Here is a 27,850-nt window from a genome sequence, read left to right as displayed (position 1 = left end):
CAGCCTTGTATGAATTGAAAATAAATTTCCATCGTAGAGTTGATCCAACAAATCGTCCGTTTAAGTATGAAAAAAGTGTGTGACGTAACCAAAGATTTGGTTCTAAATTTATGAATTTTAATATAACCTTCTTAAGTAAGTATTATAAAGATACTGTGACTAACGTAATGGATGCTTCAAAAGTCAATCAACTAAGCTCTTAATTAAGTTCATTGATTTGTTAGTTACGTCACGGCGATATGAATACGTCTGTACAAGTATATTAAATTTACACTAGTAATGATCATTTAAAAGTAAACATTTGCGCGAGGAACTGAGAACAGGTTAGGTTAAATATATATATATGTATATATTTTAATATCGACTTCAGTATTATTTTATAGAATCGTTCGCACTGTTATTATTTTCAAATATGGACACATTTCAAAACGTGGAACATTGTGCTTCCCAAACGTCACAGGACGGGATACTTTAGTGAAATTTATATAATAATACAATAAACATATCTATCTATACACGTAGAATTGCATGGATGGTGAAGTTTTAACAATCTTTATGTGTATATATGTAAGTGAATACAATTTTTCCCCAATATGTATGTATGTAGGTTATATATATATATATATAAATTAATTTGTCCAAAAATATGTGTGATTAATTATTCACTAAGTGTTTATATATTATTAAAAAATAACGACTTTCAATCTTGAATTTCCTTTTTTAATTTAATTATTTTTAAAATTAAACGCGAAAAAAAATAGGATTTTTATCTCACAAATATACAGATTCCATTCTCCATACGTTTAAAAACTAAATACAGTCTCTCGGGTGACGAATCTCCTTTTTTCTAAATTTATTTATTCATTTTTATTTAAAGTGTTGCCATCCAAAAATAAAAATCACAAAAAAACATTTATCACTACTTGATTTCTTTTTTTTTTTTTTTTGCTAATGTTCATTACGGACATTTTCAAAACAATTAAACTAAATGTCATGCGAGTGTTTGTTTTCTCGTCTCGTCACAATAGAAATGGTTCTATCGTTGCCGACGACACCGACAATGGGGTTTTCTTCAGGAGTTCTCATTCTTTCGGTGTGATTCGGCGGCGATAGGGAGGTTTTATCGTCAATTTCACTAGAATATTTTATGTCTTCGCTTGGAACGTTGGGTGGTGACGAAGACGACACCACACTGGATGGACTCGATATACTCTCTCGGGACGTGTCTTCATTATTCAACGCCGACGAATCTTGAATCGCCTCGAGCTCTGGCTTACGGGAGCCCTCGTCCGATAATCGAATCCACTGTTGTCTATTAAAGCGCACTCGTTGAACCATCGGCTCCAGATTTTGAGACAAATGTGCGAATGACTGTAATGGAAATAAAAACTCATCATAAAAACATTCTTTATACTAATTCATATAAAAATATACATATAACACATAATTAAATATGGCGGCCATTTTTGAAATTATAACTTCATACGAATTATGATACAGTTCAAGTTTATCTTCCAGTTGTAATATATTCCATCTAACATGGTACCAAGTACTGTTATAGCTGAAGTGTATTTCCAGTTGTATTATATTTTGACTAGTTGGAATATATTTCATATAACCTGGTACCAAATACTGTTATAGTTGAAGTGTATTTGCAGTTGTATTTTATTTTGACTAGTTGGAATGGGTTTGGTGCAAACGATCGAAAAGCGCCAGACAGATTGAACCACAGATTAACTGGATGGCTGCTTTAAACGCAATTCTCGACTTCACGAATGAAAAATTGCACATCAGATGACGAGTAATCTTTCGATGTGCACAGATGCAATTATTAAAATTGAGTTGGATCTTTCTGGCGAGTTTTTAATAATTTAATATGGAAAAATTCGGAACTAAAGTATCAGAAGTAGGTATGTCGGGACTTCGGGTAGATTTCGCTTAGTGTAAGTGCGAGCAGTGCGCACGCATAAGGTACACGTGTCGTTAATATGTGGTTCAGTCTGTCTGGCGCTTTTCAATCGTTTGCACCACATCGAGTTGGAATATATTCCATCTACTCTGGTACCAAATACTGTTATAGTTGAAGTGTATTTCCAGTTGTATTATATTTTGACTAATTGGAATATATATTCCATCTAACATGGTACCAACTGCCGTTATATTTTAATTGGATTTTCAGTTGTAATATATTTTGACTAGTTGGAATATATTCCGTCTAACTCACGTAAGTTGATTCATATGGCGAATTACATTCCAACTGGTCTAAATATAATACAACTGAAAATGCAGTTCAATTATAAGTTGGTACCAGGTTAAATGGAGAGGTTAGGTTTTTGTGAAAATGTCACTCGACTAGTAAATTGAGTTGGAAAGTCACATTTTTGTTATGAACACATTCTTAGAGCTATTGTAATAAGGTACTTATTACCATTATTTGTAATACCTAGTAAATATTAACGCATTATTGAATTCTAAAGCATTCGTACAAACATCAGAGCTGTAAAAACTCAATTGTTATATTACAACTGGCGCACATTGTTTAAAGTGTATTTGCGCTTGTAGAGATATATTTTACTAGTTGAATTGTATTCGCATATGAAAACAATTGAAATATATTACAACTGAAAATACACTTCGACTGTAACATATACACCCAGGTCTCTTTTTATGCAGTTTATATTTAATGAAACGATGTAATATAAAACCTTTAAAATTGATAGTTTCGAACGTTATTACCATAGAGTTACAACGTTGTTTTAGTTCTTTACTTTCGTTTCCCACGTTTTGTCGCAAGTTGACGTTTTAACGTGCCCGTGTCGGTGTTGAGGAAGGTGGAAGGTAAGCCCAACCAGCCTTGTTTTGTGCAAATTCAGGCCACGACTAGTACAATGTGGCCCAAACTAGGCCAGATTGGGCATTCCTAAGTGATATTTCCCTCCTTTCCAAACATTAATGACCAGCATATCGGAATGCATCCCTACGTTTTCTACATAACCTTTTTTAATGCGGTTTGAAATGAAAGAGTTTGAACTTACTTCATAAATTGGGAGACATATGGAATCGATGAATCCGACTTGCATCATCGGAAGTTGATCCTCCTTCTCTCTATTCATGAGATCCTGAATTCAAATAAAAATAAAATTAAAATTTCATATAAAACAATTAAAATTATAATATTGTATAATTTCACTCACGATCGGGGTAATCTTCAGCTCCTGCCTTTCAATATCACCTTGCTGGAAGAATTCCCTGGTTACGAGGCTGGCGACTCGTTCTTCGACTAGCCACGGCTTGCTGATGGCTGCTAAATCGCACACGGTCATCGTCATTGCGCGAAGCAACGAGCGATTGCCTTCCGTAACCCAAATTTCAGGATCGTTAATGTCATCGCTCGTCGCTAAGTTTAAAAACTCTCCACGTTTCCTAAAATTTCAATTAAATTTAATAACAAAATTCAACTATCAACAATGTTACAACTAAATTATAAACATACCTGAAATATACAGCGAGATCGGTACTCAGTATGGCGTCTTCAAGTACTTTGATGACCCTTTCGTAATCCTCTGGCGATAAGTTCAACAGTATTTGATTCCCGGGGGAGTTCAAAATCATGAGACACTGATCGAAGTGATGGTGTTCCATCGTCGACGTGGAGTACAATTGTGCAAGCGGCGAAGACGCTCTACAATCAAACACAATTAGCAATGAAAAATACATCAGCTGATGAATATATTTTGAGATTGTTTGATTTTAAGGTAGCCTTACTTGATTTGGAATGAATTATTGGTGCCGCGATGATCGAGATCGTGACACAAGCATCCAATCATCAGAGCTAAGCATTCTATCTCACCAAATATTTTCCACCATTGTGTTACCTGGAATAATAAGATAACCTTGTTCATATCTTGGTAAATTGGATTCAAACTAGCAGTTGACAGGTATCATTGCAGTCAATTTCTCTATCGAGGTGTAATTTTATACCCAGTAGATTCTATGACAGAATCACTAATAACCATACTAACACACTTGTGAAGAGTCTCGGTGATTATAACAAAATGTCTATACCCTTCAGGTATAAACACAGATTACCTAAACACAATCTGCTTTAGGTCATCGACTTTAGAGAGTCTTTACTTAATATTATGTATTAGATGTATTATGAGCATTTATAAGAATTGTAAATAGATTTTTGAGCTCTTTTTCCTATTGTGCCGTACATTAACATTAGAATGATATATAATACTATGATTACTAAAAAAATTAAATTAAAATTGTAAAATAGAAAATGATCAGTAGATCAGTAGCTATTAAAATAGATATAAGATGTATTGTGAACATAATTTAGTGATAATAAAAAGCATTTAAAAATCAAAAAATAATCTGCATGGACAATTAGCTGGTAGTTTGAGTCAAGTCAAGTCAATGTTGAAAGATTATCAACTAACGGTCAATATGGAGAACATCATTTGGGCTACGTTGAAAGCGTGTCGCCAGTTGTGGTATGTGACATTTCTATAGTTCTTCTTCACGCTAAGCAGCCACCGACACAGGACTGAATAGTCAATGTGAAACCGTTCGACAAAGTCCAAGTCCAAAAACATCCTCAGACAAGCCGTCAGAGTCTCATCGTCAGACATCTCGATGTCGTCGAAGGCGAGATCGTGCAGTTGGAAGTGAGCTGACGACGGAACTCGGAGACACTAGAATAGATCAAAACCATAAAGTAAGTCACGTATTATATTCATAGTATACATATGTACATACATATATATTGAAATATGTTCTTACCCGTAGGCGTTGAGCGTCGTCCATCGAAGCCGAGGCGTGATAACTTAATACCTATAATGGGAATATATACATTGAGATAATCGTTTTATGACACGTTAAATGTTAAATTATTGCACGTGATCTATCGCTTACATCTAACGTGACGCTCTGCTTCGCCATGGCCGTTATTGCTTTCTCGTACATGTGAGTGTTGTGAATTCCCATTCCGCAGAAGATGGCGAACGCCTCCACGAAGTTTTCGTCGTTTTTGGTGAACAGGAGACCGTCGAATTTGTTGATCAACTGTAACAAGGACGCATGTCAATCAGTCGCTAAATTTGAGATGTACACCATTTTATAGTTTTGTAGAGGCTCTACGACATGGTCGAGTTGGGGTCGCCATGTTGTCAGTTAAGACCGATTCGACTATGTTGGTGGATACCACTTTACTTCCTACCCGACCTCCATATTAAATAGCGTGTATTAAACAATACCGTCATTTCATTCCTTTGGCTTCCATATTTTAAAACAATGTAAGTATATGTATAATATACTAGTGTTGTACCCGATGAAATATCATTGCATGGGTGTTGGTTAATTGGCCCAGAGGAAACATTGGCAGTAAACAGTATATATAGAAGTCTTTTTCTTTTGTTATTATATTGTATACGTTTTGTTGACAGTGGTTTAGCTGTGACGTACATATGTATGTCGAATCGAAACGACTGTTATAGTATGGCGAGCGTTATCTCAGATACACAGACAGACAGACACACATAATAGCGATATTATATGTATAAAAACGGACGCGATGTTTGTATGTTTATGAGTATGTATGTGGCGGACGTATGGATAAGTATGGAGATTTCAAAAAAACAAATTTCAAAATACCAGGAGTATACGTTATGCATAGGGATGTGGCGAGACGACCGATCGTGTCGAGGAGACGCGGGGTAATGGGAAATGGGGGGGGGGGTGCCTGGAGCGTCTGACGCGTGCTCCTGATATTGAGCGCTGAGCGAGCGTTGGAACGGGTGACGTCAGCATCAAATGCGCTGCGAAGGAGTGTACACACATACACACACATTCATTTATCATTTTGAACGGGTGAACGGGTTGGATCGGCGAGCGTGTAATGCGCGGCACTAAATTTTTACTATTAATACGTGCGCGCACCTATAAATTACCCAAAATTATATTTATATAGAATATATAACTTTATTTTAATTCGTATATCAATTCCTTTCCAAAACTACCCTTTTAAATCAACGGACACAACACTAGTAGGTATTAGATGTATTAGTTTTGGAAATATATACATACGTTTGAGTGGGAGAAGATTTTAATAAAAGTGAAAAGATTATATCAACTGAAGTGGATTATATGAAGGGTGTCCCAGAGTTTGTCATATATGTATATTTATATAAATGAAGTAGTAGTATAAAGATGTCAACTTGAACTTCATAAGAATTGGTTTATATTCATGTTTAATACCGAAACGGTGAGAATATTTAGCTTGAATAAGAAATAAATATACCTGTATTACGCCAATGATTTGTCCCGAGGAGTTTTTGATGGCCATGCAAAGTATAGTTGTATGCTTGAATCCGGTTCCTTCGTCGACGGACGCGTCAAATCTCTCATCGTCGTAAGCATTTGGAATGGTAACAGTCTACAAACAAAATATTGGTATTGTTTTTTAATTTATTCAAACGTAAGTGGAATAGTATTTGTTGATATGACATTTAAATACCTCTCCGGTAGTTGCTACGTAGCCGGTGATGCCGATGTTTATCGGGAAGCGACTTTCAAAGGGGCTGAAATCAAAATCAGATATAAATAGTGCTGTTATGGATACATTGTACTGATCGAATGTTGTTTGAATGCTTACCTCGTTCTGGAATCTGAATCTTCTACGCTCAAATCATTCGCTTCGAAGTCGAAAACCCTCGAAAAACTACCCTTAGAGGCTTCGTGAACTAAAAGCACCTGTTGGATGACATTTTAAAATATATTAATGCTTGATAGTTAGCAGGAATATATGTGTGTGTTTTGATTGGTGTGTAATTAGTACCTGAACTCTTTGGCATTGTATCAAACTCTGCGTGTGAGTGAGTATTCTCAGTACCATGTGTTCGATTGTGCTCTGCTCCTCGAATATCATCCTGGCCAAGTCCAACAGGACTTGATTCCTTTTCACTTCCAATTGTGATCTTTCGTACAATTGAGCGTTACGCAGACCGATGCCGCAGAATTGAAGGTAGCCGGCGAACACTTGCTCGTCGTTAGGCGTGAACGGACAATCGTTCTGTTTGTTGATTACCTGCAAAAATTCACACAATGCATCAAAGAATGATCATATCTACAAATGATGCAGAAGTAATACAAGTATTTGTTTCATCAATAACTTTTTGAAACCGTATCTCTTAGTATATATTTTTTTGCTCTTTATATATGTATTAGGTATGTTATAATAAATGTACTTTGCACTTATTTTTGGTTGTGGCTATTTGCAGGTACTATATCTGCGACAGGCGCAAAGCTTTCTGCGCATGCGCGTGAACTTATAATCCGATTTTAATTTCTTACATTGAATGTATGCTAGACTTGTTTAATCAATCATTCATTATACATGAGGCAAATAAATTTCCCACTGATTATAATAGATTTATATCATTTAGCTAGTTCGTGGCTTGTACTTGTATTTAGGTATTATACGTTGTATATGATAATAATTTTCTAACAATTAATAATATTAACTAATTTGGATTATATTTTTTACTATACGTCACTTTACGAGTTCGAACTAAATTTTAAGAGGTTTAAAACAACATTTTAACAGTAAACACGCTGACAGTGACTGTTCACGCGCATGCGCAGAAGGCTTTGCGCCTTTCGCAAATATAGTACCTGCAAATAGCCAATAATTCGCAGATATAGTAACTACAAATAGCCAATAATTTGCAGATATAGTGACTGCAAATAGGCACAACCTTTATTTTTTTATAGAACTACTTGAATACTAAATTCTATGCTAATAAATCTAACAAATTTAAAATTTAAATCATAAAACTTTGATATTTTAATTGCCATTATGTACTTTGTACTGAAACAGCAAAAATTTGCATTAAATTCAAACTTTTAATATAACCAAAAACATTGTAAAGACTGAAAGTTAATTTTCATCAAACAGTTCGAAAGTGATTAGACAAGCAAATTCTTTCAACCGTGTATTAAAAGTATGAGAATTGAAGTATATAATATGATATAATATATTGAAGTAAAGTACCTGTGCGACGCCGATGACATCTCCGTTGAAGTCTTTGATCGGCATGCATAGCAAAGTTCTCGTTTTGTATCCCGTTAAAACATCAATGTCATGATTGAATCGCTCGTCCTGTGAAGGAATAAACGTAATTGGTTAATATTGTATTCTAGAACCTCACGTACATCTTTAGTATTGATGTCGTGACAACAAAACTTATCAGAGCGCGGAGTCTGGGGTGAGAGCTCGGTTATGTTCACGGCGGCGAGAGAAGAATGCGAAAGGATGGTAGGGGGTGTTAATGAAGTTTTCTTGTAATTTCCAAGCAATTTTCAAGGACGATACGTGCTAATTTAAATTCTCGACAGTCATGTTTGAGCCAGGAGTCAACTCTCACCCCCGTCTCAACATGAAAAGAATTTAATATTCAAAATGGTCTTTTTTTTTTGTTGTAACTTTATTCTTCACCCTTCTATTATACTCTGTCATTATTTTCGAGGATTCGATCGTGTTCTGTATATAAAATGTAAATGGTAAATATATTTTTTATTGCAATATTATCCACCGACTTTTACATTATAATTAAACCGCTTCACCGGGCAATTAAAACAGTTCAAATTATAGTTAAGCGAAATATAATTAAATTAATAGGAGCAATTATAGTGTCTCGGTATGGTCGATAGTAATAATAGATGAAATTACATGTTGTGTACTAAAATAGTGCGTCGGATTTGCCGGCAATGAAAATTATGTATCTTATGGACACATTTAGCAATTATAATACATTAAATATATAATCGTTCAAATTTAAGATATGAAAAATTTTATATAGGTATTTAAAATACATAAGATGTGCTATGCATTGAAAAAACCCTTTATATTATGTGAGGGCACTGACCTCTTTATAAAGTTTTTGTAAAAATGTATAGAGATCATGTCAAATGCATTCATAGTGAATATGTCAAGATAAAAATGAACGCCAACAAACATACTTTCAATTGTATGTATGTGTATGTCAAATCTATCAGTTGATTGTTGATCATATGGTAATCGAAGACGTCTGAAGTTACTGCATGTATGCATGCATATGTTACAGGCTAAGTATATGTACATTACGTTCGTTCATGAACATACTAGTTTGTTCATACACGAAAAAAATTGATAGTTTGTTCATGTACTTCATACTTCAACTATTGGGCATACGTTGAAGTATTCTAAATGCTTACCCTGAGTTGTAATATTTTTAATATTATCGAAAACGGAAATGATAGTGATAGGAAATGATAGAACGTTATAGTGTGGTTTCCATAGGATTTCCCCTTAAATACACGGCGTTTTAATAGCTAAAAGTTTCATGCGACACACAGTGAGTTTTTTTTGAAACTTTTGACTGTTGGCACTTAGACTAAAACCAATAGTTCGTGTATAAACAGACGTGTATGAACAGACTAGTATGTTCATGGTAAGAACACACTCACAAATGCGGCACGGAATGCCTAGGTAGACTTCAGCTGTGATAGGTGTGTCTTAATGCAATTTCTTAGTGACAAGATTCTTCTGCATTTCTTAATCACCATTATCGACCACTGTCAAACCTATGTATGTCAATACAAGGATAAAATATAACCGAAAACATGCCAGGGGGTGAGTTTTGGGAAAGATCGCGACGGTACAGATTAGGCATGCCAGCGTTTTTTTTGCATGCGCAAAACTATGTATAAAAACTACATGTCCCGCGTACCACCTGTGTGTCTGCACCTTAGCATATAGACTCGACAGCAGGAAAACTTAAGATCTCGATTCATAATCAGCAGCGTGGAATAGTGGTTAGCATATTATGCTTTCGAGCAGAGTGGTCACGGTTAGATTCCCACTAGTAGCTGTTGACCAAACCTTGGTTTGTGACTCCAGGTCGATCGTTTCCTATCAGAGATTGCCAATTTTTCTGATTTTCAATGAAACGGTTCCTGTAAATTGGCATCTCCTTTCCAATCTCTCTTGCAAATATCAAGTTATTCAGCGTCTTGAGGTTCGCCAATTTCTATTATAAAATGTTGCAACAATGTCTCCATAGATGTCACTGTGGATGATGTTTGTATGAATTCGCATTGTATAAAATGCTCATATTGATTGTATTATTGTATTGTATCTGTATTAGTAAACTCGTCGCTTTGGAGCGATCTGTGTACATGTTCGATTTAAATAAAATAAAATAAAATATTGATTGACAAGTTTTAGTAAACCTGTGTGATTCCTATTGGTCAAAACATTTTAGCTGATCAATAGGGGTCGGGCATTTTTATTTCTATCACCATGTTAACCTTTTAAGTGCTGACGTATTTGCTGTTGAAAGCCCGCCACGTTGAAAATTTCGTCTACATTTCCAACTAGATATATTATATTTAGGAATCCAATAGAAAGCAGGTATAAAATTGTAGCTAATCCAAACATACCCTAGATAACTATTTCCAAAGATTTCGAGTTTTATAAAGGTGTGTTTAGACTCTCTAATATATCTTGAAACTATATAAAACAAACAAAAGAAGTCTATTAATGAATGAATTTTTCCAAAACTAGTTCCATCTTCTTCATTGTTGTTAAAATGTAATTCTCCCAATCTAAATGCCAAACCACAATCTAAAATACTCTGCAGTTAGGGCCGGGCCGCACCGTGCAACTTTGTCGGCCGACTTGTTGCGCGACACGAAAAAATGTATGGAAATGTGTGCGACAAACAAGTTGACGAGTGTGGCATGTCCCATCTACCTGCATGCATTGATCTGGTCGCCGTCAACCAAGTCGCTCGCAAGTCGCACGGTGCGGCCCGGCCCATAGGGATTTGCATCGAGAAATTCTGCTATGGTTATAAATTCAGAAATTCCAGTATACACTAGTCTTTATAAATTTTGAAACGGATTACACGACCCATTTTCAATGCTACCTGGAAAGTTTATTTTTTATGGACTTGTTGGCAAAACGCCGATCGGCGTTGGTCAGCATTCAAAGGATTAACTGAAATGAAACAGATAGATATGTAGATATTCAAACATCTATCGACGGATTAAATGAATATTTGTCATCTGTAAAGATATCACTGACTTGACGTAAACCTATTACGATCTGTTCAACAAAATATTCAATGATTGATTGAAATGAAATTAAGGAGAATCGGTTCACTCTTGCATGAAAAATCGGCTTATAAAATAGAAAGCATTATGTCGACTATTTACGGGCGTATACAACGTCAGCGAATTTGTTTTTCCAGATCGTTGAGTGTAAAAAAAGGGAAAGAAAATTTTATATACCTACATATGTAGTACATATGAGCGAATTTTCTTCAAACTTAAAATACTTTTTTCATTGAAAATTTCAGTGCAGATCTTATTTTTAGACATTTTTCGATAAGAAATGGAATCGTAAAGGTGCAAACGATCATTCGTACAGATTTCGAACTAACTCCAAAGAAGTACCACATCGAGTTTGTATGTAGTTCGGAATTTGGAAACTGCTCTATATGCTAATCGAAGGTAACCCATTCATGTACCCTCGAGATGAAGGGTATGGGGTCCCGAAAAATCACCGTCATATTATCTATTTTTCGTATCGAATATTCTCCAACCCCCCCCCCCCCCCCCCACCCCCGTCTCTTTTTATATATGTGTGTTGGTTATTCGGTTGAAAATTTCCCCGGCCGAAGTTCCCGAAAAATTAAAGCGGAAAAATTTAATTAAACGCAGAAACGTTTCGCTTAACGCCCGAACAACTTTAATACAACACGACTATTCAAATCGAGGGAAGGAAAAGTTTTGCGAGAGACGCGTCGTCGTCAAAGTGTTATTGTATAACGTTAAAAGTGAACACTCGCCATTCAACTTTTACAATATTTTACGAATGTCAAATCAAAAGGTGAGTTGTAGAGGAGATGGAAGCGCGAGAAGACTGTCATTAGCTGTGCATCTCGACATGGAAATATTAATTAATACCACCACCATTTTGAATTATTCAAATTCGATCAAAACCGTTGCCACAATAATGGGCAAGCCTTGTTGTAAACTAAAATCCTCGGTTTATGTATGTATATGATTGCCAACATCATACATATGTAGTTCTAAATCCGGCCTGATTGTAGAGTTGGAAAATATGCATACACTAGTGTTGTGCTCGTTGATATTTTAGCGGGTGGTTTTGGAAAGGAATTCATACATTTTTTATTTTATTTTTACATAGATATATAAGCAGGAAGGCCTGACAGGAAGACCCCAATGCGCCTTTCTAGACAATTAATTACAAACATTGCAGCATTTTTACTACCTAAAACACTGTATGTCGAGAGGCTGAAGGACACGAAATTAACAAGTTAATTAATTAATCCATTGAGACATCTATGGATTTAGACTTGTATATATAAGGATCCCAAGTCCGAATATTCGAATACTTTTTATACGAACTTATCTTTTTATTTTCAATCTACAGCACATTTAGTTCTATTTGATGTTCCGGATAATGGTTCTCTTAAAACTTTAATAATATCTTCAACTTCTTAAAACTACAAATAAATAATTTAAAGCTACTATTCGATATTCGATATTCGAATATATTCCAATATATTCGAATATTTGGGATCCCTACTTGTATAGCCAGCAGCATAGCTCGGTCGTTAAGCTTCTGCTTAGCGTCGAGAGGCGCCGGGTTCGATCCCACGAGGTGACCTCGATTGAAAAGTATTTTTCCGAGTACATCTGTAGTGCTGCTGGTCAGACTTGGATATTTGTGACTCCAGGTCGATCGTTTCCTATCAGAGTTTGCCAATTTTCTTTGATTTCATTGTTGAAACGGTTCCCGTTTAAAAATTGGCTAAAAATCCTTTCTACCTACTATGTCACCACTATTTGATTAATGTACAATTCATAGATGTCTCGTTAATTTGCGAGTTTTTCAGCGTCTCCTAATTCAACGACTTGTACATAATAAAAAAATGCTGCATTGTAATTGGCCAGGAAGGTGCATTGGGGTTTACCTGTAAGGCCTTCCTGGTATATATATAAAAAATAAATAAATATAATCTTTTTTATATTGTACACAAATCAAATTCAGATATTTGTGACAGCGGGTAGAATGAATTTTACCAATTTGGGGAACCGTTTCAACAATAAAAATCAGATAAATTGGCAAACTCTGATAAGGAACGATCGACTTGGAGTCACAAATATCCAAGTCTGACCAGCAGTATTAAAGATTATCACGGGATCGAACCCGGTAACTTCTCGGTGCTAAACATAAACGCAACAACCGAGCTAAACATGAACCACACCCCAGGCTATTGTCGCTAGCAGTTTCAGCATGCACTTGCATCAATTTGCATCGCATTTTCACTTACCTGGCCATCCACGTATAAATGAGCATGAGAGTGTATGAGACTTTGTCAGTGGTCATGGCGCGATTTATATATTTCAATCGAATATGTACATTCACCTTAACAGATCGCTCCAAAGCGACGATTGTACTAATATAGATACAATGCGATCACTACAATCAATACAAGCATTTATGCAATGCGAATTCATACTAACATCATCCACAGTGACATCTATGGAAGAATACATTATACAAGTTGGCGAGCCTTGAGACGGTGAATAACTTGAAATTTGCAAGAGAGATTGGAAAGCATTTATGGAGAATGCCGAGGTTGTTCGGACTACTGCATGCTCGAACACTTAGCTACCCGCCTTTAAAATGAGGGTGCATACGATGGACTGGACACTCGACTTCCCGAGTTGTAGAATAAATGCTGTGAACCGACTTTGGTTTATCATTTTGATCCCTGAATCCTCCTCTACGCAGCACTATCATATGATTGTCAATCTGAATTTCTACAATTAAGCTTATATAGTGTATAGTTTTTTGTCATACATATGTATGATATTAAATATGTCAATATTTTTATATGTAAATAAATAATAAGGAAAGTATGTATGCTGTTTTCATATCTTGGATTAAAAATAGCCACGTATGATATTATACGCAGCATCTGATACGTCATCTTAAAATCCACAACGATAAAACACACCCTCGAATTTTAGTCCACGCGAATAAAACGAAGACGTGACTTCTGAGCTTTCGCTACGACACTATCGTATTTACTCATTCTTCCTTTACGTTTCTCGTCAAAAAATACAAATATGACATCATCTCGCGCGACACTAAAAAATGTCACACGGCGAAAATCCTCCACGATTGCAATTTAAATTTGACCTCGATCTTGCACATACGCGAGAGAGAAAAAAAATCCGGAAAAGCTTAAGGATAAATAAATTTAGATAGAATCAAAATGTGATAGGAGGGGGGGTAGGAGAAAAATTATGTTTGCGCGTGCGTGCGATTTTTGCGTTTGTCCAATGGAAAACTTTTTTTTTGCCGACAGACAGACGTAGGGATGAGAGGGCTTCATAACGTATTCATGAAGCGTTTTCGGGATTTTCAGGAAGGAAAACACGAAGATGTATGAATACGAGATGATGCCGTTGATTGCGGAGACGGCATTCAAAAATTGCCGCAAAACACGATTAATGAATACTCTCGGATGCTGCGGTCGTCCCATTGATTACGAGATGTCGTGGGTCGGACTATATGTACATATGTATGTATATACAAGTTTGTGTGCACTTCTCTGAATCGGCCAGCATCCGCGTACTTTACAAGGAATATAACCGACGGACGAGTTGGCCGGACGAGGAAAGAAAAATGAGGAGTCGCAAGAGAGGCTGAAGCTGGCCGGCGTGGCATCTCTCTCTTTCTCGAGGCATGCAAGAACCGGTCCTCATTGTCAATTTCCTGACTGGACGAGTTGAAGAACGGCCTCCAAGGACGACCGAGGAGGACCTATTTGGTCAAGCGGCCAAGACCGGATCGTGAGTCACAATCGCCGAGGCCGAGTTCATCACCCAAGGGCAGTCGACAATGCAAAACATAGGTGGATCAGCCCGAACGAATCTAGGATGGATGCTGGTTGGAATCCGGATGCAAAAAGTTGCCAAACTGACAATGTGTGCAGTGGAAGGCGAACGAACCGAGGAAAAGTGCGCGGAAGGAGACGTGACCCAGTAGATGTGCACGAGTAGCGGTCGAGTTCGTAATCCTCTTAATCGTTCGGCATCTTCGCACGGAGCAAAAAAGGCAGGATTGCGAAATGGAGTTACAGTTTGATTATGTACATCGACTACATTAATCTTCAGTGAAAAAGCCAAGTTGTAAAGTTGCTCGTGTATTGTTGCCAAATACATATGTATGATCGAACGTTTGCTTTTAAAATGTACAGGAAAGGTGTGGGTCTACCTCACGGCACCGAAAGTGAAAAGATCTCAAGCCGAAAGATCAAAAAAAGGGTGCATGGTAAACGGTACTATGTATATATCTAATCTATAATTTGGAAAGAGACTTTGTATGTATCCTTGGTCGTCGTCTTCTTCGTCGTCTTCTTCGTCGTCCGTAGATCGGTGACGTCATCGAACACGTGATTCGTTTTTTTTTTTTTCGATCCATGGGCGCCGATTTGTTTTTTTCGATTCAATGGATTCACCCCCGCGGGGGCGCAAGGCGAGTAGTTTCATGGGGCCCCGCCAGGGGCGCCACAAGGGGCGCAGCCCCGTGGGGCCCCGAAGGGGGCCCGGGGGGCCCAGCCTCATGGGGCGCAGCCCCATGGGGCTCAAAAGGGGGCGCCACGAGGGGCGCAGCCCCGTGGGGCCCCGGGGGGGCCCAGCCTCATGGGGCGCAGCCCTATGGGGCTCAAAAGGGGGCGCCACAAGGGGCGCAGCCCCGTGGGGCCCCGAAAGGGGCCCGGGGGGCCCAGCCTCATGGGGCGCAGCCCCATGGGGCTCAAAAGGGGGCGCCACGAGGGGCGCAGCCCCGTGGGGCCCCGGGGGGGCCCAGCCTCATGGGGCGCAGCCCCATGGGGCTCAAAAGGGGGCGCCACAAGGGGCGCAGCCCCGTGGGGCCCCGTGGGGCCCCGAAAGGGGCCCGGGGGGCCCAGCCTCATGGGGCGCAGCCCCATGGGGCTCAAAAGGGGGCGCCACAAGGGACGCAGCCCCGTGGGGCCCCGAAGGGGGCCCGGGGGGCCCAGCCTCATGGGGCGCAGCCCCATGGGGCTCAAAAGGGGGCGCCACGAGGGGCGCAGCCCCGTGGGGCCCCGGGGGGGCCCAGCCTCATGGGGCGCAGCCCCATGGGGCTCAAAAGGGGGCGCCACATGGGGCGCAGCCCCGTGGGGCCCCGAAGGGGGCCCGGGGGGCCCAGCCTCATGGGGCGCAGCCCCATGGGGCTCAAAAGGGGGTGCCACAAGGGGCGCAGCCCCGTGGGGCCCCGAATGGGGGCCCGGGGGGCCCAGCCTCATGGGGCGCAGCCCCATGGGGCTCAAAAGGGGGCGCCACAAGGGGCGCAGCCCCGTGGGGCCCCGAAGGGGGCCCGGGGGGCCCAGCCTCATGGGGCGCAAGCCCTAATAGGCATTAACTAAGGGGGGCGAAGCCCTAGACGGCAATTAATCATGGGGGCGCGGAGGGGCGAAGCCCTAAAAGGCAACTGATCATGGGGGCGAAGCCTTAGACGGCATTTAATCATGGGGGCGCGGAGGGGCGAAGCCCTAAAAGGCATTAACTAAGGGGGGCGAAGCCCTAAACGGCAATTAATCTTGGGGGCGCGGGGGGCGAAGCCCTAAAAGGCATTAACTAGGGGGGGCGAAGCCCTAGACGGCATTTAATCATGGGGGTGCGGAGGGGCGAAGCCCTAAAAGGCATTAACTAAGGGGGGCGAAGCCCGAAACGGCAATTAATCTTGGGGGCGCGGGGGGCGAAGCCCTAAAAGGCATTAACTAAGGGGGGCGAAGCCCTAGACGGCTTTGAATCATGGGGGCGCGGAGGGGCGAAGCCCTAAAAGGCAACTGATCATGGGGGCGAAGCCCTAAACGGCAATTGCTCATGGGGCGTGGAGGGGCGAAGCCCTAGAAGGCAAAGGCTCAGGGGGGTGCCGAGGGCGAAGCCCTAGAAGGCAAAAAAAAAAATTAGATTTTTTTTTTGATTTTTTTAAATTTTTTTTTGATTTTTTTTTTTTATTTTTTTTTTGATTTTTTTTTTTTTATTTTTAATTTTTTTTTGATTTTTTTTTAAAAATTTTTTTTTAAAATTTTAAAATTTTTTAATTTTTTTTAATTAATTTTTTTTCATGAGGGCGCAGCCTCATGGGGCGCAGCCCCATGGGGCTCAAAAGGGGGCGCAGCTTTATGGGGCACAGCCTTATCGGCCGCAGCCTTATCGGCCGCAGCCTTATGGGGCGCAGCCTTATGGGGCGCTGTCTTATGGGGCGCAGCCTTAAAGCCCTAAAAGGCAACTGATCATGGGGGCGAAGCCTTAGACGGCATTTAATCATGGGGGCGCGGAGGGGCGAAGCCCTAAAAGGCATTAACTAAGGGGGGCGAAGCCCTAAACGGCAATTAATCTTGGGGGCGCGGGGGGCGAAGCCCTAAAAGGCAACTGATCATGGGGGCGAAGCCTTAGACGGCATTTAATCATGGGGGCGCGGAGGGGCGAAGCCCTAAAAGGCATTAACTAAGGGGGGCGAAGCCCTAAACGGCAATTAATCTTGGGGGCGCGGGGGGCGAAGCCCTAAAAGGCAACTGATCATGGGGGCGAAGCCTTAGACGGCATTTAATCATGGGGGCGCGGAGGGGCGAAGCCCTAAAAGGCATTAACTAAGGGGGGCGAAGCCCTAAACGGCAATTAATCTTGGGGGCGTGGGGGGCGAAGCCCTAAAAGGCAACTGATCATGGGAGCGAAGCCTTAGACGGCATTTAATCATGGGGGCGCGGAGGGGCGAAGCCCTAAAAGGCATTAACTAAGGGGGGCGAAGCCCTAAACGGCAATTAATCTTGGGGGCGCGGGGGGCGAAGCCCTAAAAGGCATTGGAAAAGACTTCGATAATGGTTTGATGTAGTTTATTGAAATGTAAAATTTGCACGTGGTGGTTCAGCGGAGCGTACGGAACACAAGTTGTCCGTACGCCGTCTGCTCGAACTCTGTCGACCGTCGCGTATTTCCGCTTGGGCCGACACTAATGCCAACTCGTCAATAATGCCAATCGACAATCAGTTAATAAGACTGTTTGCCACACGTCATTACAAAAGTCGGAACATAGTCCCACATAGGAAAACTGTTGAACAATACAGTTATTCTACAGAGTTACAGCATTACTGACGAGTCGTTTACAATAAATCATAGCTCTTAAAATAATTAAATAGAGGGTGAATAATGAAACCTTTGCCTCATCCAGTGTGAGGATAAAATCAATTTATTGGTTCAGTAATATTTCAACTTATAGGTATACCTCTGGTGAATGTTGTTTCTATTTACATTAAAGTTTTTGAAATCTCCTTTGAAGCTGTGAATAAGCATTACAAGATAAGTTTACTTTAAAGAAGAGAGAGTGGACTGTATATGGTTTAAAACTTAAGCATTCCTCATCTTGATGTTAACTTAGACAATACAATGTTGACACTGTTACAGTTGTCAAGACAGATCAGCTATTACCGATCAACTAAACTTGATTAGTGAGTGTAATGCTCCTAAGTTAACTTGATTTCATCAACAAGTAGCACAAACATTGCTAAATTAAAAGTAAATTGGAAAGTCATTCATTCATTCCTACAAGCAGGAAATGAAGGCGAACTATGATTATAGATGTCTCTACGTTACATCGAAATGTTCAGTATTATAATATTTACTTATTCTATGATTCACATAAATACTATAAACAGTAAGAGTTAACTTATGTTTTCATAACAAGAAACATAAGACCTGCGGATGACTCCCGGCAGGTTATAATTAAGTAGACATGAAATAATTTAAGATGCTCCATTAAGTGTGGCTTGGAGACTAACATTAACAAATCATGAATCTAATTTTAACTGTCAAATTTGAACAGTTTATTTTAAACTCGGATATAATCCTTCCGAGTGATGACATGAGACAAGTCTTATATTATAAAGACAAAATGATTAGATTAAATTCGGAGATATATACTGCCGAATGTTAAAATGAAAATAGCTTAAATTATACACACAACACAATTAAAGTGAATTACGGAGTACTACTATTAACATTGACTGATTTAAACTCATGATTACATCTAATAAGTAATATGAGTTGGGGGTAGTGTCTTCGGGTTAAACTAAGCTACCGAAGTTGACGGAATTGAAGCTGCTGTTTCTCCTCCCTCTTGCTGATCTTCCTTCCTGTCAAGTGGTCCTTGTGGTAGAATCGGCAATGGCGCCACTAGATGACTGGACCGACGAAACTCTCCGCTGGCAGTAAAGACGTCGACGACTCGAACTCTGCCATCTGGTCCGGGATACAATTTAGTGACTCGACCCAAGACCCATCGGGTTGGCAGCATGTGTTCCTCCTTTAACAGGACCATTTGACCCACACTCAGATTGTTGCTCGAGTCCTTCTTCCATTTGTGTCGTAACTGCAAAGAATGTAAATATTCCGCCGACCAACGTTTCCAAAATGCTGCTGTGGTCAATTGTATCTGAAGCAGATTGGCATGGACATTAGTGTTATATTTAACCTCCATTGGAAGAGCGAGTAAGGATCTGCCAATTAAGAAATGTCCAGGTGTGAGGGGTAAAAGGTCTAGTGGATCCGAAGACAAGGGACTAAGAGGACGGGAATTCATGCAAGCTTCTATTTGAGTCAATACCGTACAAAATGATTCGAAATTTAAGGTGGTGGCCTTTAACACCTTGTTTAAATGAATCTTCATGGATTTAACCGCTGCTTCCCACAGCCCTCCCATGTGAGGCGCCCTTGGCGGGTTAAACTTCCAACGAATCCCTTCGGAGGCTACATACCGTAGTAGCTTCTCCTCATGAGGACGTTCGTAAATTAATTTTACTAAATTAACGAGTTCACGACTTGCACCGACAAAATTAGTAGCATTGTCGGAATATATCGTATTGGGCCTGCCACGTCTGGCTACGAATCTTCTTAAACAATTTAAGAAATTTGAACTCGTTAAGTCTCCGACAAGTTCCAAGTGAACTGCCTTACTGGAAAAACACACAAAGACACAAACGTAACCCTTAATTATCTTAGAATTCTTATTGCAACCACTCTTCACAGGAAAAGGTCCTGCGAAATCTATCCCCACATGACTGAAAGGAAAATTCGCAGTGGTACGTTCAAGCGGGAGTAATCCCATTAATCTATTGTGTGACAGTGGTTTATTTCTGAAACAAATGACACATGAACGCACCACTCCTTTGACAGTATTATGTCCGGCCAATGGCCAATAGGTCTGCCGCAATAACGACAGTAAGGCTTGAGTACCCAAGTGAATATATTTCAAGTGCGCATCTCGGACAATCATGTGTGTAAGTTTATGCTTATTTGACAAGATAATGGGTGACGTTGATAGAGTTGTTCCCAGAGGAAGTCTACTTCCAACACAAATTAAATTCTCGTGGAATAGAGGGGACAATTTAGCTAATTTACTGCTACTGGGAATTGGATGTCCCTTGCTCAGCAAACGATATTCCAATGGAAATGATTCCATTTGCGATAACCTTATCAAATTATTTAAAGCATCTTTTAATTCTAAAGCGGACGGTTCGTTATTTTCTTTAACGTTTAATTGTTTATTCCTTAGTGGCCGACGAACATATGATAAAACTCGAAGGAGTCTTGGAAGATGAGAATGTTTATCTATCCAATTATTTTCCCTCACAAGGGTAGCGTTAGTGACTACCCTTCTCTCTGGAAGATCTATTGTGATCTCAGGAGGTCTTCGAGGCCATCGTGATTCGTCTAATTTCAACCAACTAGGGCCGTCCCACCATAACGAATTATGATTTAATTCTGATGGTTGAGTCCCTCGAGAAATTAAATCTGCTGGATTGTCTGTAGAGGAGACATGGTACCACTCAATGGGTTGAGATATTGATTGGATTTCGGCCACTCGATTGGCAACGAAGGTGGTCCATTTACATGACTCTCCTCTAATCCAATGCAATGCGACGGTTGAATCCGTCCAATAATATTTTTCATTAATATGAATTGTTAATTGGTCTATTGTTGACTTCATTAACTTTGATAATAACATAGCGGAGCACAGCTCTAAACGCGGAATAGTTACAAAACTGAGCGGAGCGACTCTCGAACGAGAACACACAAGATGACATTTGGAATTTCCCAATTGATCAGTACATTTTACATAAATACAAGCACCATAAGCTTTCTCGGATGCGTCACAAAATCCGTGTGCCTGTATATTAATGACATTATTTAGTATTATCAATCTAGGAATTTTATAAAGTTTCATGACTGTATTGGATAATTGACAATCTTTCCATTTTTTGAAGATTGTCTGAGGAATGAATTCATCCCAACCAATGGTTTGTTGCCAGACAGATTGCATTAATATCTTATAATTAATTAACAATGGAGATAATAGTCCTAATGGGTCGAAGATCTGACTAATTACTGATAAAAAGTTTCTTTTTGTTATATTTTCAGTCTCGACTTCGGTTTGAACCTTAAATACAAAAACGTCTTCCCGCGGTTTCCAAAATAAACCTAAAGTTTTGTGTGATTCGTTAGAGAAGTTAAAATCTGAACAATCGTCAGCTTTAACATCCGTGATTATATCGGAGTTGTTCGATGTCCATTTGCTTAAGGGCATACCGGCTGATAATAATATGGTTTCCAGTTGAACCTTTAATAATTTACCAGCTTCAATAGTATTAGTTCCCGTGAGCAAATCATCAACATAAAAATCACGTTCGATCACTTTACTAGCGATGGGATATTTGTTTCTATTCTCCTCTGCTAACTGATTTAGACATCTAGTAGCTAAAAATGGGGCTGAAGCAGTTCCGAATGTTACTGTATTAAGCTTGTAATGCTTGAATTTACTCTGGGGATCTGTTCGCCAAATGATTCGTTGTACATTTTTATTTTTCTCTGCTATTTGAATCTGTCGGTACATCTGCTTAATATCCGCAGTAATCACGTATTTATGGAGTCGAAAGTTGAGTAGTAAACTTAACAAATCTGATTGGACATTAGGTCCCACCATCAAAATATTATTTAGTGAGATATTAGACGTTGTCTTTGCGGACGCATCAAAAACTACACGATATTTAGTGGTAAGGCTAGACTCCTTAACCACGACGTGATGAGGTAAATAACAATGAACCTCATGTGCCTCCGGAGGTTCACACTCTGACATATGTCCTAAATTTATGTACTCTTCTAAAACTTTATTGTATTCCATTTTTAAATTATTATTGGCTAAAAAACGTCTTTCCAAAGTTTTGTGTCTTTTCTCCGCAATGTGTAATGAACTTCCTAATACTACCGGGGAATTTTTATATGGTAAAGCTACACAAAATCTACCGTTTTTATCTCGTGATGTGTGTGCTTGGAAATGTTCCTCACATCTTTTCTCCTCAAGAGATTGATGTTTTACCATAGGAACCTGGTCGATCATCCAAAAGTTTTGAATGTGACTGTCTAATTGACTTAAGCCTATGTGGCTCTTCCCTGGAGCATTATTTACTTCGGGATATGGACCAACTATTGTCCATCCGAATTCGGTATCCTTTAAGATAGGCATACCTTTTCCTAACTGGATGGTTCCTGCTTTCATAGCATGAACGCAAATCTCGGCGCCGAGCAAGAAATCGATTGGCGTCGGTTTATTCCAAAGGGGATCTGATAACTTGATTCCCGCTGGTATTGAAATTAACTGTTGATCCAGTTTCACAGTTGGAATTTCGCCAGTAATTTCTGGTAATACCAAACACAACACTTTGGTTGAGTAATTAGTGGTTGAAGACCTTATGGTCACCTTGGTGATGTGACGAATGCTACTTTCTTGATTAGCGATACCTACAATTTTTTGAGAGATTTTCTCTAACTTGAAGTTATTCTTCTTAGCGAAAGATGTGGTAACATAGTTGACTTGTGAGCCGGAATCTAATAATGTGCGACCCTTAACGACCGTTCCATTGGACGTTATAATGTCTACTTGTACCGTCGGTAAAATTATCTCCCTTTGAGAGAAATGAGTAGAATGAGCATTAATTGACTTCCTTCCCGTATTATTGGAACTAAATGTATCGTCCTGATGCAACAAAGTGTGATGGTTTTGTTTGCACCTTAAGCAATTATAGTTAGACTTGCAATTTGTTATCTTATGCGATGAATTTAAACATTTAAAACACATGTTATTAGATTTAACGAATTCATTTCTTTCCATACTGGATTTTGCTTTGAATTTATCACATTTGCCTATGAAATGATTATTTCGACAGAATGCGCATGCGTTTACCTTACTTGATGGGTTTTTGTTCGCGACATGAGTTCTCATGATTCTTTGACGACTATGAGGGAATTCCTTCACCGTAGTTACAGATGCAGTAGATTGTAATACATTACATCTATTCTGCAAGAATGTCTCTAAACTTTCATATGGTGGCATTTCTCTGCTAACCAGCGATATTTCCCAGTCTCTTACTATATTAAAAGGTAATTTCCTTAGAACTAAACATGTTACCCATGGATCTAAAATTTCTCTCGCGTAACCCAACGATTCAATGTTTTTAATACACACTGTTACCTGATTCAATAGATTTCTCAATTCGATATGTGATTCTCTTGTGATTAATTTTAAGTCACAAAGTGAATTAATCCTAGTTTTGAGATTAAGTCTTGGTAAATTATATTGCTTGTCTAAAATACTCCAAGCTATTTCGTAATTGTCTGAGCTAATATCTAAACCTGATACAGCTGCCAAAGCGGGACCGATTAAGGATTGATGCAAATATTGCAATTTCGTGACATTCGAATATTCCGTTTTGTTTCCTATTATATTCTTAAAAGCTTGTTGAAACGATTGCCATTCAGATGGATCTCCCTGAAATGTGGGAATGGTTAACGTCGGTAACTTATCTCTAGCAAATTTAATTGTTGCTTGCTCTACCTTTAGTTTACTATCTTGAAAGGATTGGCAATCTAATGCTGCTTTAAGATTTTTAACTGTTATTGTAATTGCATCGTACTCTTCGTCTATTTTGGCCGCTTTCGGTATGTCTGTAAGGTTATCTAAATATTCGTAATGGAGTTTTCGGACATAATCGTATGCTTCTTTAATGGTTTGATACTGTCCTTCATCTAATTCGGAGGATTTATCTATTTTTCCTTTTAGTCTTTGTACCGCGCCTGAATACCTTAATTCTATTGACGTCATTATAACTTCTACTTTATTTTCCTTCGCTAATATTTCTATCGATTGAGTCTGACTTCGAGTCTGATGTATTCTAGAGCTTGACCTGTCTCTAATAGGTTCTACGTCCCTAGTTGGATTTCGACCTTTATGCGACTTGGAAGTCGAAGCTTCTATTTCCTCGTTTTCAGCACTTGACATTTGTTTCAGAAAGTTGCACTATTTCGTCTCATAAATACAGTTGTTCTCTACTATAGCTGTCAATTGAACTATTCGTAGAGATAAGGTAATAATATTCAATGATTAACCGTGAATCTTAATATTCTACTTTAACTATTATCACCAGAATCTATCCAACATATTTTGGAAGAAATTACAACCCTAAATTGGTGGGTGCTTGATTTAAACCACTTTGGGGCTACAAGTCTTGTGATTTATTTTAAATCACCACTGTTTCATCACACATTATGAAACAAAGAGATCTACCGATGTATGAATATGCCGGTATGTACTTGATTTAATCCACTTTGGGGCTACAAGTGTAATTCCACATTTATCGTGGAAGGGGGGGGGGGGGAGGGTGTTTCTACACACATTAAGAAACAAAGATCTACCGATATGAATATACCGGTATGTACTTGGTTTAAGCCACTTTGGGGCTACAAGTATAATTCCACATTTATCGTGGAAGGGGGGGGGGGGAGGGTGTTTCTACACACATTAAGAAACAAAGATCTACCGATATGAATATACCGGTATGTACTTGGTTTAAGCCACTTTGGGGCTACAAGTATAATTCCACATTTATCGTGGAAGGGGGGGGGGGGAGGGTGTTTCTACACACATTAAGAAACAAAGATCTACCGATATGAATATACCGGTATGTACTTGGTTTAAGCCACTTTGGGGCTACAAGTATAATTCCACATTTATTGTGGAGGGGGGAGGGGGGAGAAAGTTTCTACACACATTAAGAAACAAAGAGATCTGCCGGTATATGAATATACCGGTATGTACTTGGTTTAAGCCACTTTGGGGCTACAAGTATAATTCCACATTTATTGTGGAGGGGGGAGGGGGGAGAAAGTTTCTACACACATTAAGAAACAAAGAGATCTGCCGGTATATGAATATACCGGTATGTACTTGGTTTAAGCCACTTTGGGGCTACAAGTATAATTCCCCACGTGCTTTGCTAATTTTACACTACATCTGATTTTACACTTTTAATACGAATTTCGATGCGACCGATGAAACATTCCTTCGTAGCGCGATATTATTTTATACAATCGCGTTAATTAATTGTTATACTTTAAAACATATTTTTAAAAACTGACCTACCCACATGATTGCCTTTTGAACAGATTGCCTGAGATTGAATACATTCACTTACTTGAATATCCTTTACGATGTTTATGTGATCGTTCCGATAATTTTGGATTACCTCTGTGTCCCATGCGTCTTTGTAGGTTATGTTTTTATTTATATATTTTCTGCGTCAATCACGCGGTCATGTACCTCTGTACATCAATCAATATATTGCTGAAATAGAAGCAAACATGTTATTAGTATTGGAAAGGTATGGATAGTAACAAAGGAACGATACCGATTTCTTAATTGACATCCATTTTTTCTCGACCACGTTTTTTCCTATTGGTTTGTCCGTTTGGTGTTGTGGCCTAGGTTACTGGTGTCCGGTTCGAAGTGACCATCATGGAAAAGACTTCGATAATGGTTTGATGTAGTTTATTGAAATGTAAAATTTGCACGTGGTGGTTCAGCGGAGCGTACGGAACACAAGTTGTCCGTACGCCGTCTGCTCGAACTCTGTCGACCGTCGCGTATTTCCGCTTGGGCCGACACTAATGCCAACTCGTCAATAATGCCAATCGACAATCAGTTAATAAGACTGTTTGCCACACGTCATTACAAAAGTCGGAACAGGCATTAACTAAGGGGGGCGAAGCCCTAGACGGCATTTAATCATGGGGGTGCGGAGGGGCGAAGCCCTAAAAGGCATTAACTAAGGGGGGCGAAGCCCTAAACGGCAATTGCTCATGGGGCGTGGAGGGGCGAAGCCCTAGAAGGCAAAGGCTCAGGGGGGCGCCGAGGGCGAAGCCCTAGAAGGCAAAAAAAATTTTGATTTTTTTTTTTGATTTTTAAAAAAATTTTTTTTTAATTTTTTTTTATTTTTTTTTTATTTTTTTTTTAATTTTTTTTTTTGATTTTTTTTTTATTTTTTTTTTATTTTTTTTTTTAATTTTTAAATTTTTTTTTAATTTTTTTTTTTTTTTAATTAAATTAGCTTAGTCATGTTTAAGCGGTTTATATTATAAACACTGAGCGAAGCCGGGTAATACAGCTAGTGTATAATATATATCAGTGGCATGCAGTGAAATTATCTCTCTTTGTGTCATACAGCCTTTTTTAATGTGCGCGCGCAGGATACGGGAGGAAAAGCCTGTTCCTCTTGTTCCTGTTGTATCCTGCTCGCGCAAAAAGGTGTATCTAGATGTTACTCACGTGGCTTGGATCTTGGATTTACACGTTGACTGTAAGTCTCATTTCTGACTGTAAGTTGTTTACAATTGAGGTTGTAAGTCTCAACCAGCAACATTAAAGTGGTCACGGGTTTAATCTCTGGTTGTGCTGCTGGCCAGATCTTAGATATGTGACTCCAAGGTCGATCGTTTCCTACCAGAGTTTGCCAATTTATCTGATTTCATTGAAACGGTTCCAACAAATTGGCAACCATATTCCATCCGTTTCAATCAATCATGCACACACTTAACAGATTACTCCAATTCGACAAGTGTGCTTGATAGATTGGGATTTATTAATTCTACATAATTATTGACATTAAACACGATATGTGTGTTATTATATTACATACAATCAACATCCACAGAGATATAGTATATGGACAAAATTTGCAGCATTTATAGAAATCAGCAAAAATATAGATGCTGAATAACTTGAATTTTCGCGAAAGAGATAGGACAGGGATGCCAAATTGTTGGAACCGTTGCAATGAAAATCAGATAAACTAGCAAACTCTGGCAGGAAACGATCGACCTGGAGTCACATATCTAAGGTCTGGTCAGCAGCAACCAGTTGGAATCGAACCCGTGATCACAACATTGATTCTCAAACATCTCACAGTTTTTCTCACACATCTCTCAAACATCTCATGAAACCTCTAGCCTGTCGTAAGATGGTAGATGTTCGAACATACCAATCTATGCATGAATGTAAATCACATTATATGACTTTTATTTTCCTTCAATACTCTATCTTCTCTTCTCTAAACCTTATCTTATTTCTTATGTGCCTTTTCCAGGATAGTCAGCAGAGACAGATGATAACAGACGATCCTGGTGTGGCATTTCCAGGATCGTTTGCTCCGACTTGTCTCAGGTGGTTTTTTGGCATTTTTGACATTTTTCATTTTTATAAGCCTCTTATTAGTTGGCTTTCGCAAAAGATTGAGCTAAAATTCCTGCAGTCTTCAAATCGTTTTGAAACTTTGCAATTGTTTTCATATTCCAC

The 27,850-nt window shown here is 39.1% G+C and overlaps 3 protein-coding genes across 12 annotated transcripts in view; all 3 read right to left on the bottom strand.

Moving 5' to 3' along the window:
• The window catches only part of LOC143909790 (uncharacterized), a 743,449-nt gene extending 717,309 nt beyond the window's left edge, over positions 1-26,140 (bottom strand). Inside the window, exon 1 of one of the 2 annotated variants that reach the window (XM_077427962.1) lies at positions 25,319-26,140. The gene's annotated coding sequence lies outside the window, so the exon portion shown is untranslated. The remainder of the gene's footprint in view (positions 1-25,318) is intronic. The other variant, XM_077427964.1, reaches the window with a different exon arrangement.
• The window catches only part of LOC143909794 (dual 3',5'-cyclic-AMP and -GMP phosphodiesterase 11-like), a 351,948-nt gene continuing 324,684 nt past the window's right edge, over positions 587-27,850 (bottom strand). For all 8 annotated transcript variants that reach the window (XM_077427969.1, XM_077427970.1, XM_077427971.1 and 5 more), the window contains 13 exons: positions 8,057-8,164; positions 6,842-7,090; positions 6,659-6,756; positions 6,521-6,584; positions 6,305-6,439; positions 4,921-5,070; positions 4,789-4,839; positions 4,446-4,700; positions 3,766-3,875; positions 3,494-3,682; positions 3,195-3,423; positions 3,036-3,119; positions 587-1,371 (listed from right to left, as the gene is read on the bottom strand). In XM_077427969.1, coding sequence (XP_077284095.1) covers positions 985-1,371; positions 3,036-3,119; positions 3,195-3,423; positions 3,494-3,682; positions 3,766-3,875; positions 4,446-4,700; positions 4,789-4,839; positions 4,921-5,070; positions 6,305-6,439; positions 6,521-6,584; positions 6,659-6,756; positions 6,842-7,090; positions 8,057-8,164 — 2,109 coding nt within the window. In that variant the 3' untranslated portion in view covers positions 587-984. The remainder of the gene's footprint in view (positions 1,372-3,035; positions 3,120-3,194; positions 3,424-3,493; positions 3,683-3,765; positions 3,876-4,445; positions 4,701-4,788; positions 4,840-4,920; positions 5,071-6,304; positions 6,440-6,520; positions 6,585-6,658; positions 6,757-6,841; positions 7,091-8,056; positions 8,165-27,850) is intronic.
• Positions 17,998-26,138, bottom strand: LOC143909792 (uncharacterized). 2 transcript variants are annotated; one of them, XM_077427966.1, is made up of 2 exons: positions 19,643-26,138; positions 17,998-19,540 (listed from the first exon to the last, which is right to left on the bottom strand). In XM_077427966.1, the coding sequence occupies exons 1-2, from the start codon at positions 24,500-24,502 to the stop codon at positions 19,241-19,243; spliced, it is 5,160 nt and encodes a 1,719-aa protein (XP_077284092.1). In that variant the 5' UTR covers positions 24,503-26,138; the 3' UTR covers positions 17,998-19,240. The 2 variants fall into 2 exon arrangements, with proteins under 2 accessions (XP_077284092.1, XP_077284091.1); XM_077427965.1 differs by having other exon boundaries at positions 17,998-25,331; positions 25,462-26,130.

Source organism: Arctopsyche grandis, chromosome 3, assembly GCF_051622035.1.
Source record: "Arctopsyche grandis isolate Sample6627 chromosome 3, ASM5162203v2, whole genome shotgun sequence".
NCBI classification, from domain to species: domain Eukaryota; kingdom Metazoa; phylum Arthropoda; class Insecta; order Trichoptera; family Hydropsychidae; genus Arctopsyche; species Arctopsyche grandis.
Note: the sequence above shows the minus strand (reverse complement) of the source record. Positions and strands in the feature narration are given on the sequence as shown.

Coding starts and splice junctions, on each gene's coding strand:
- LOC143909792 (XM_077427965.1), bottom strand. CDS start 24,502: ATGTCAAGTGCTGAAAACGAGGAAATAGAAGCTTCGACTTCCAAGTCG.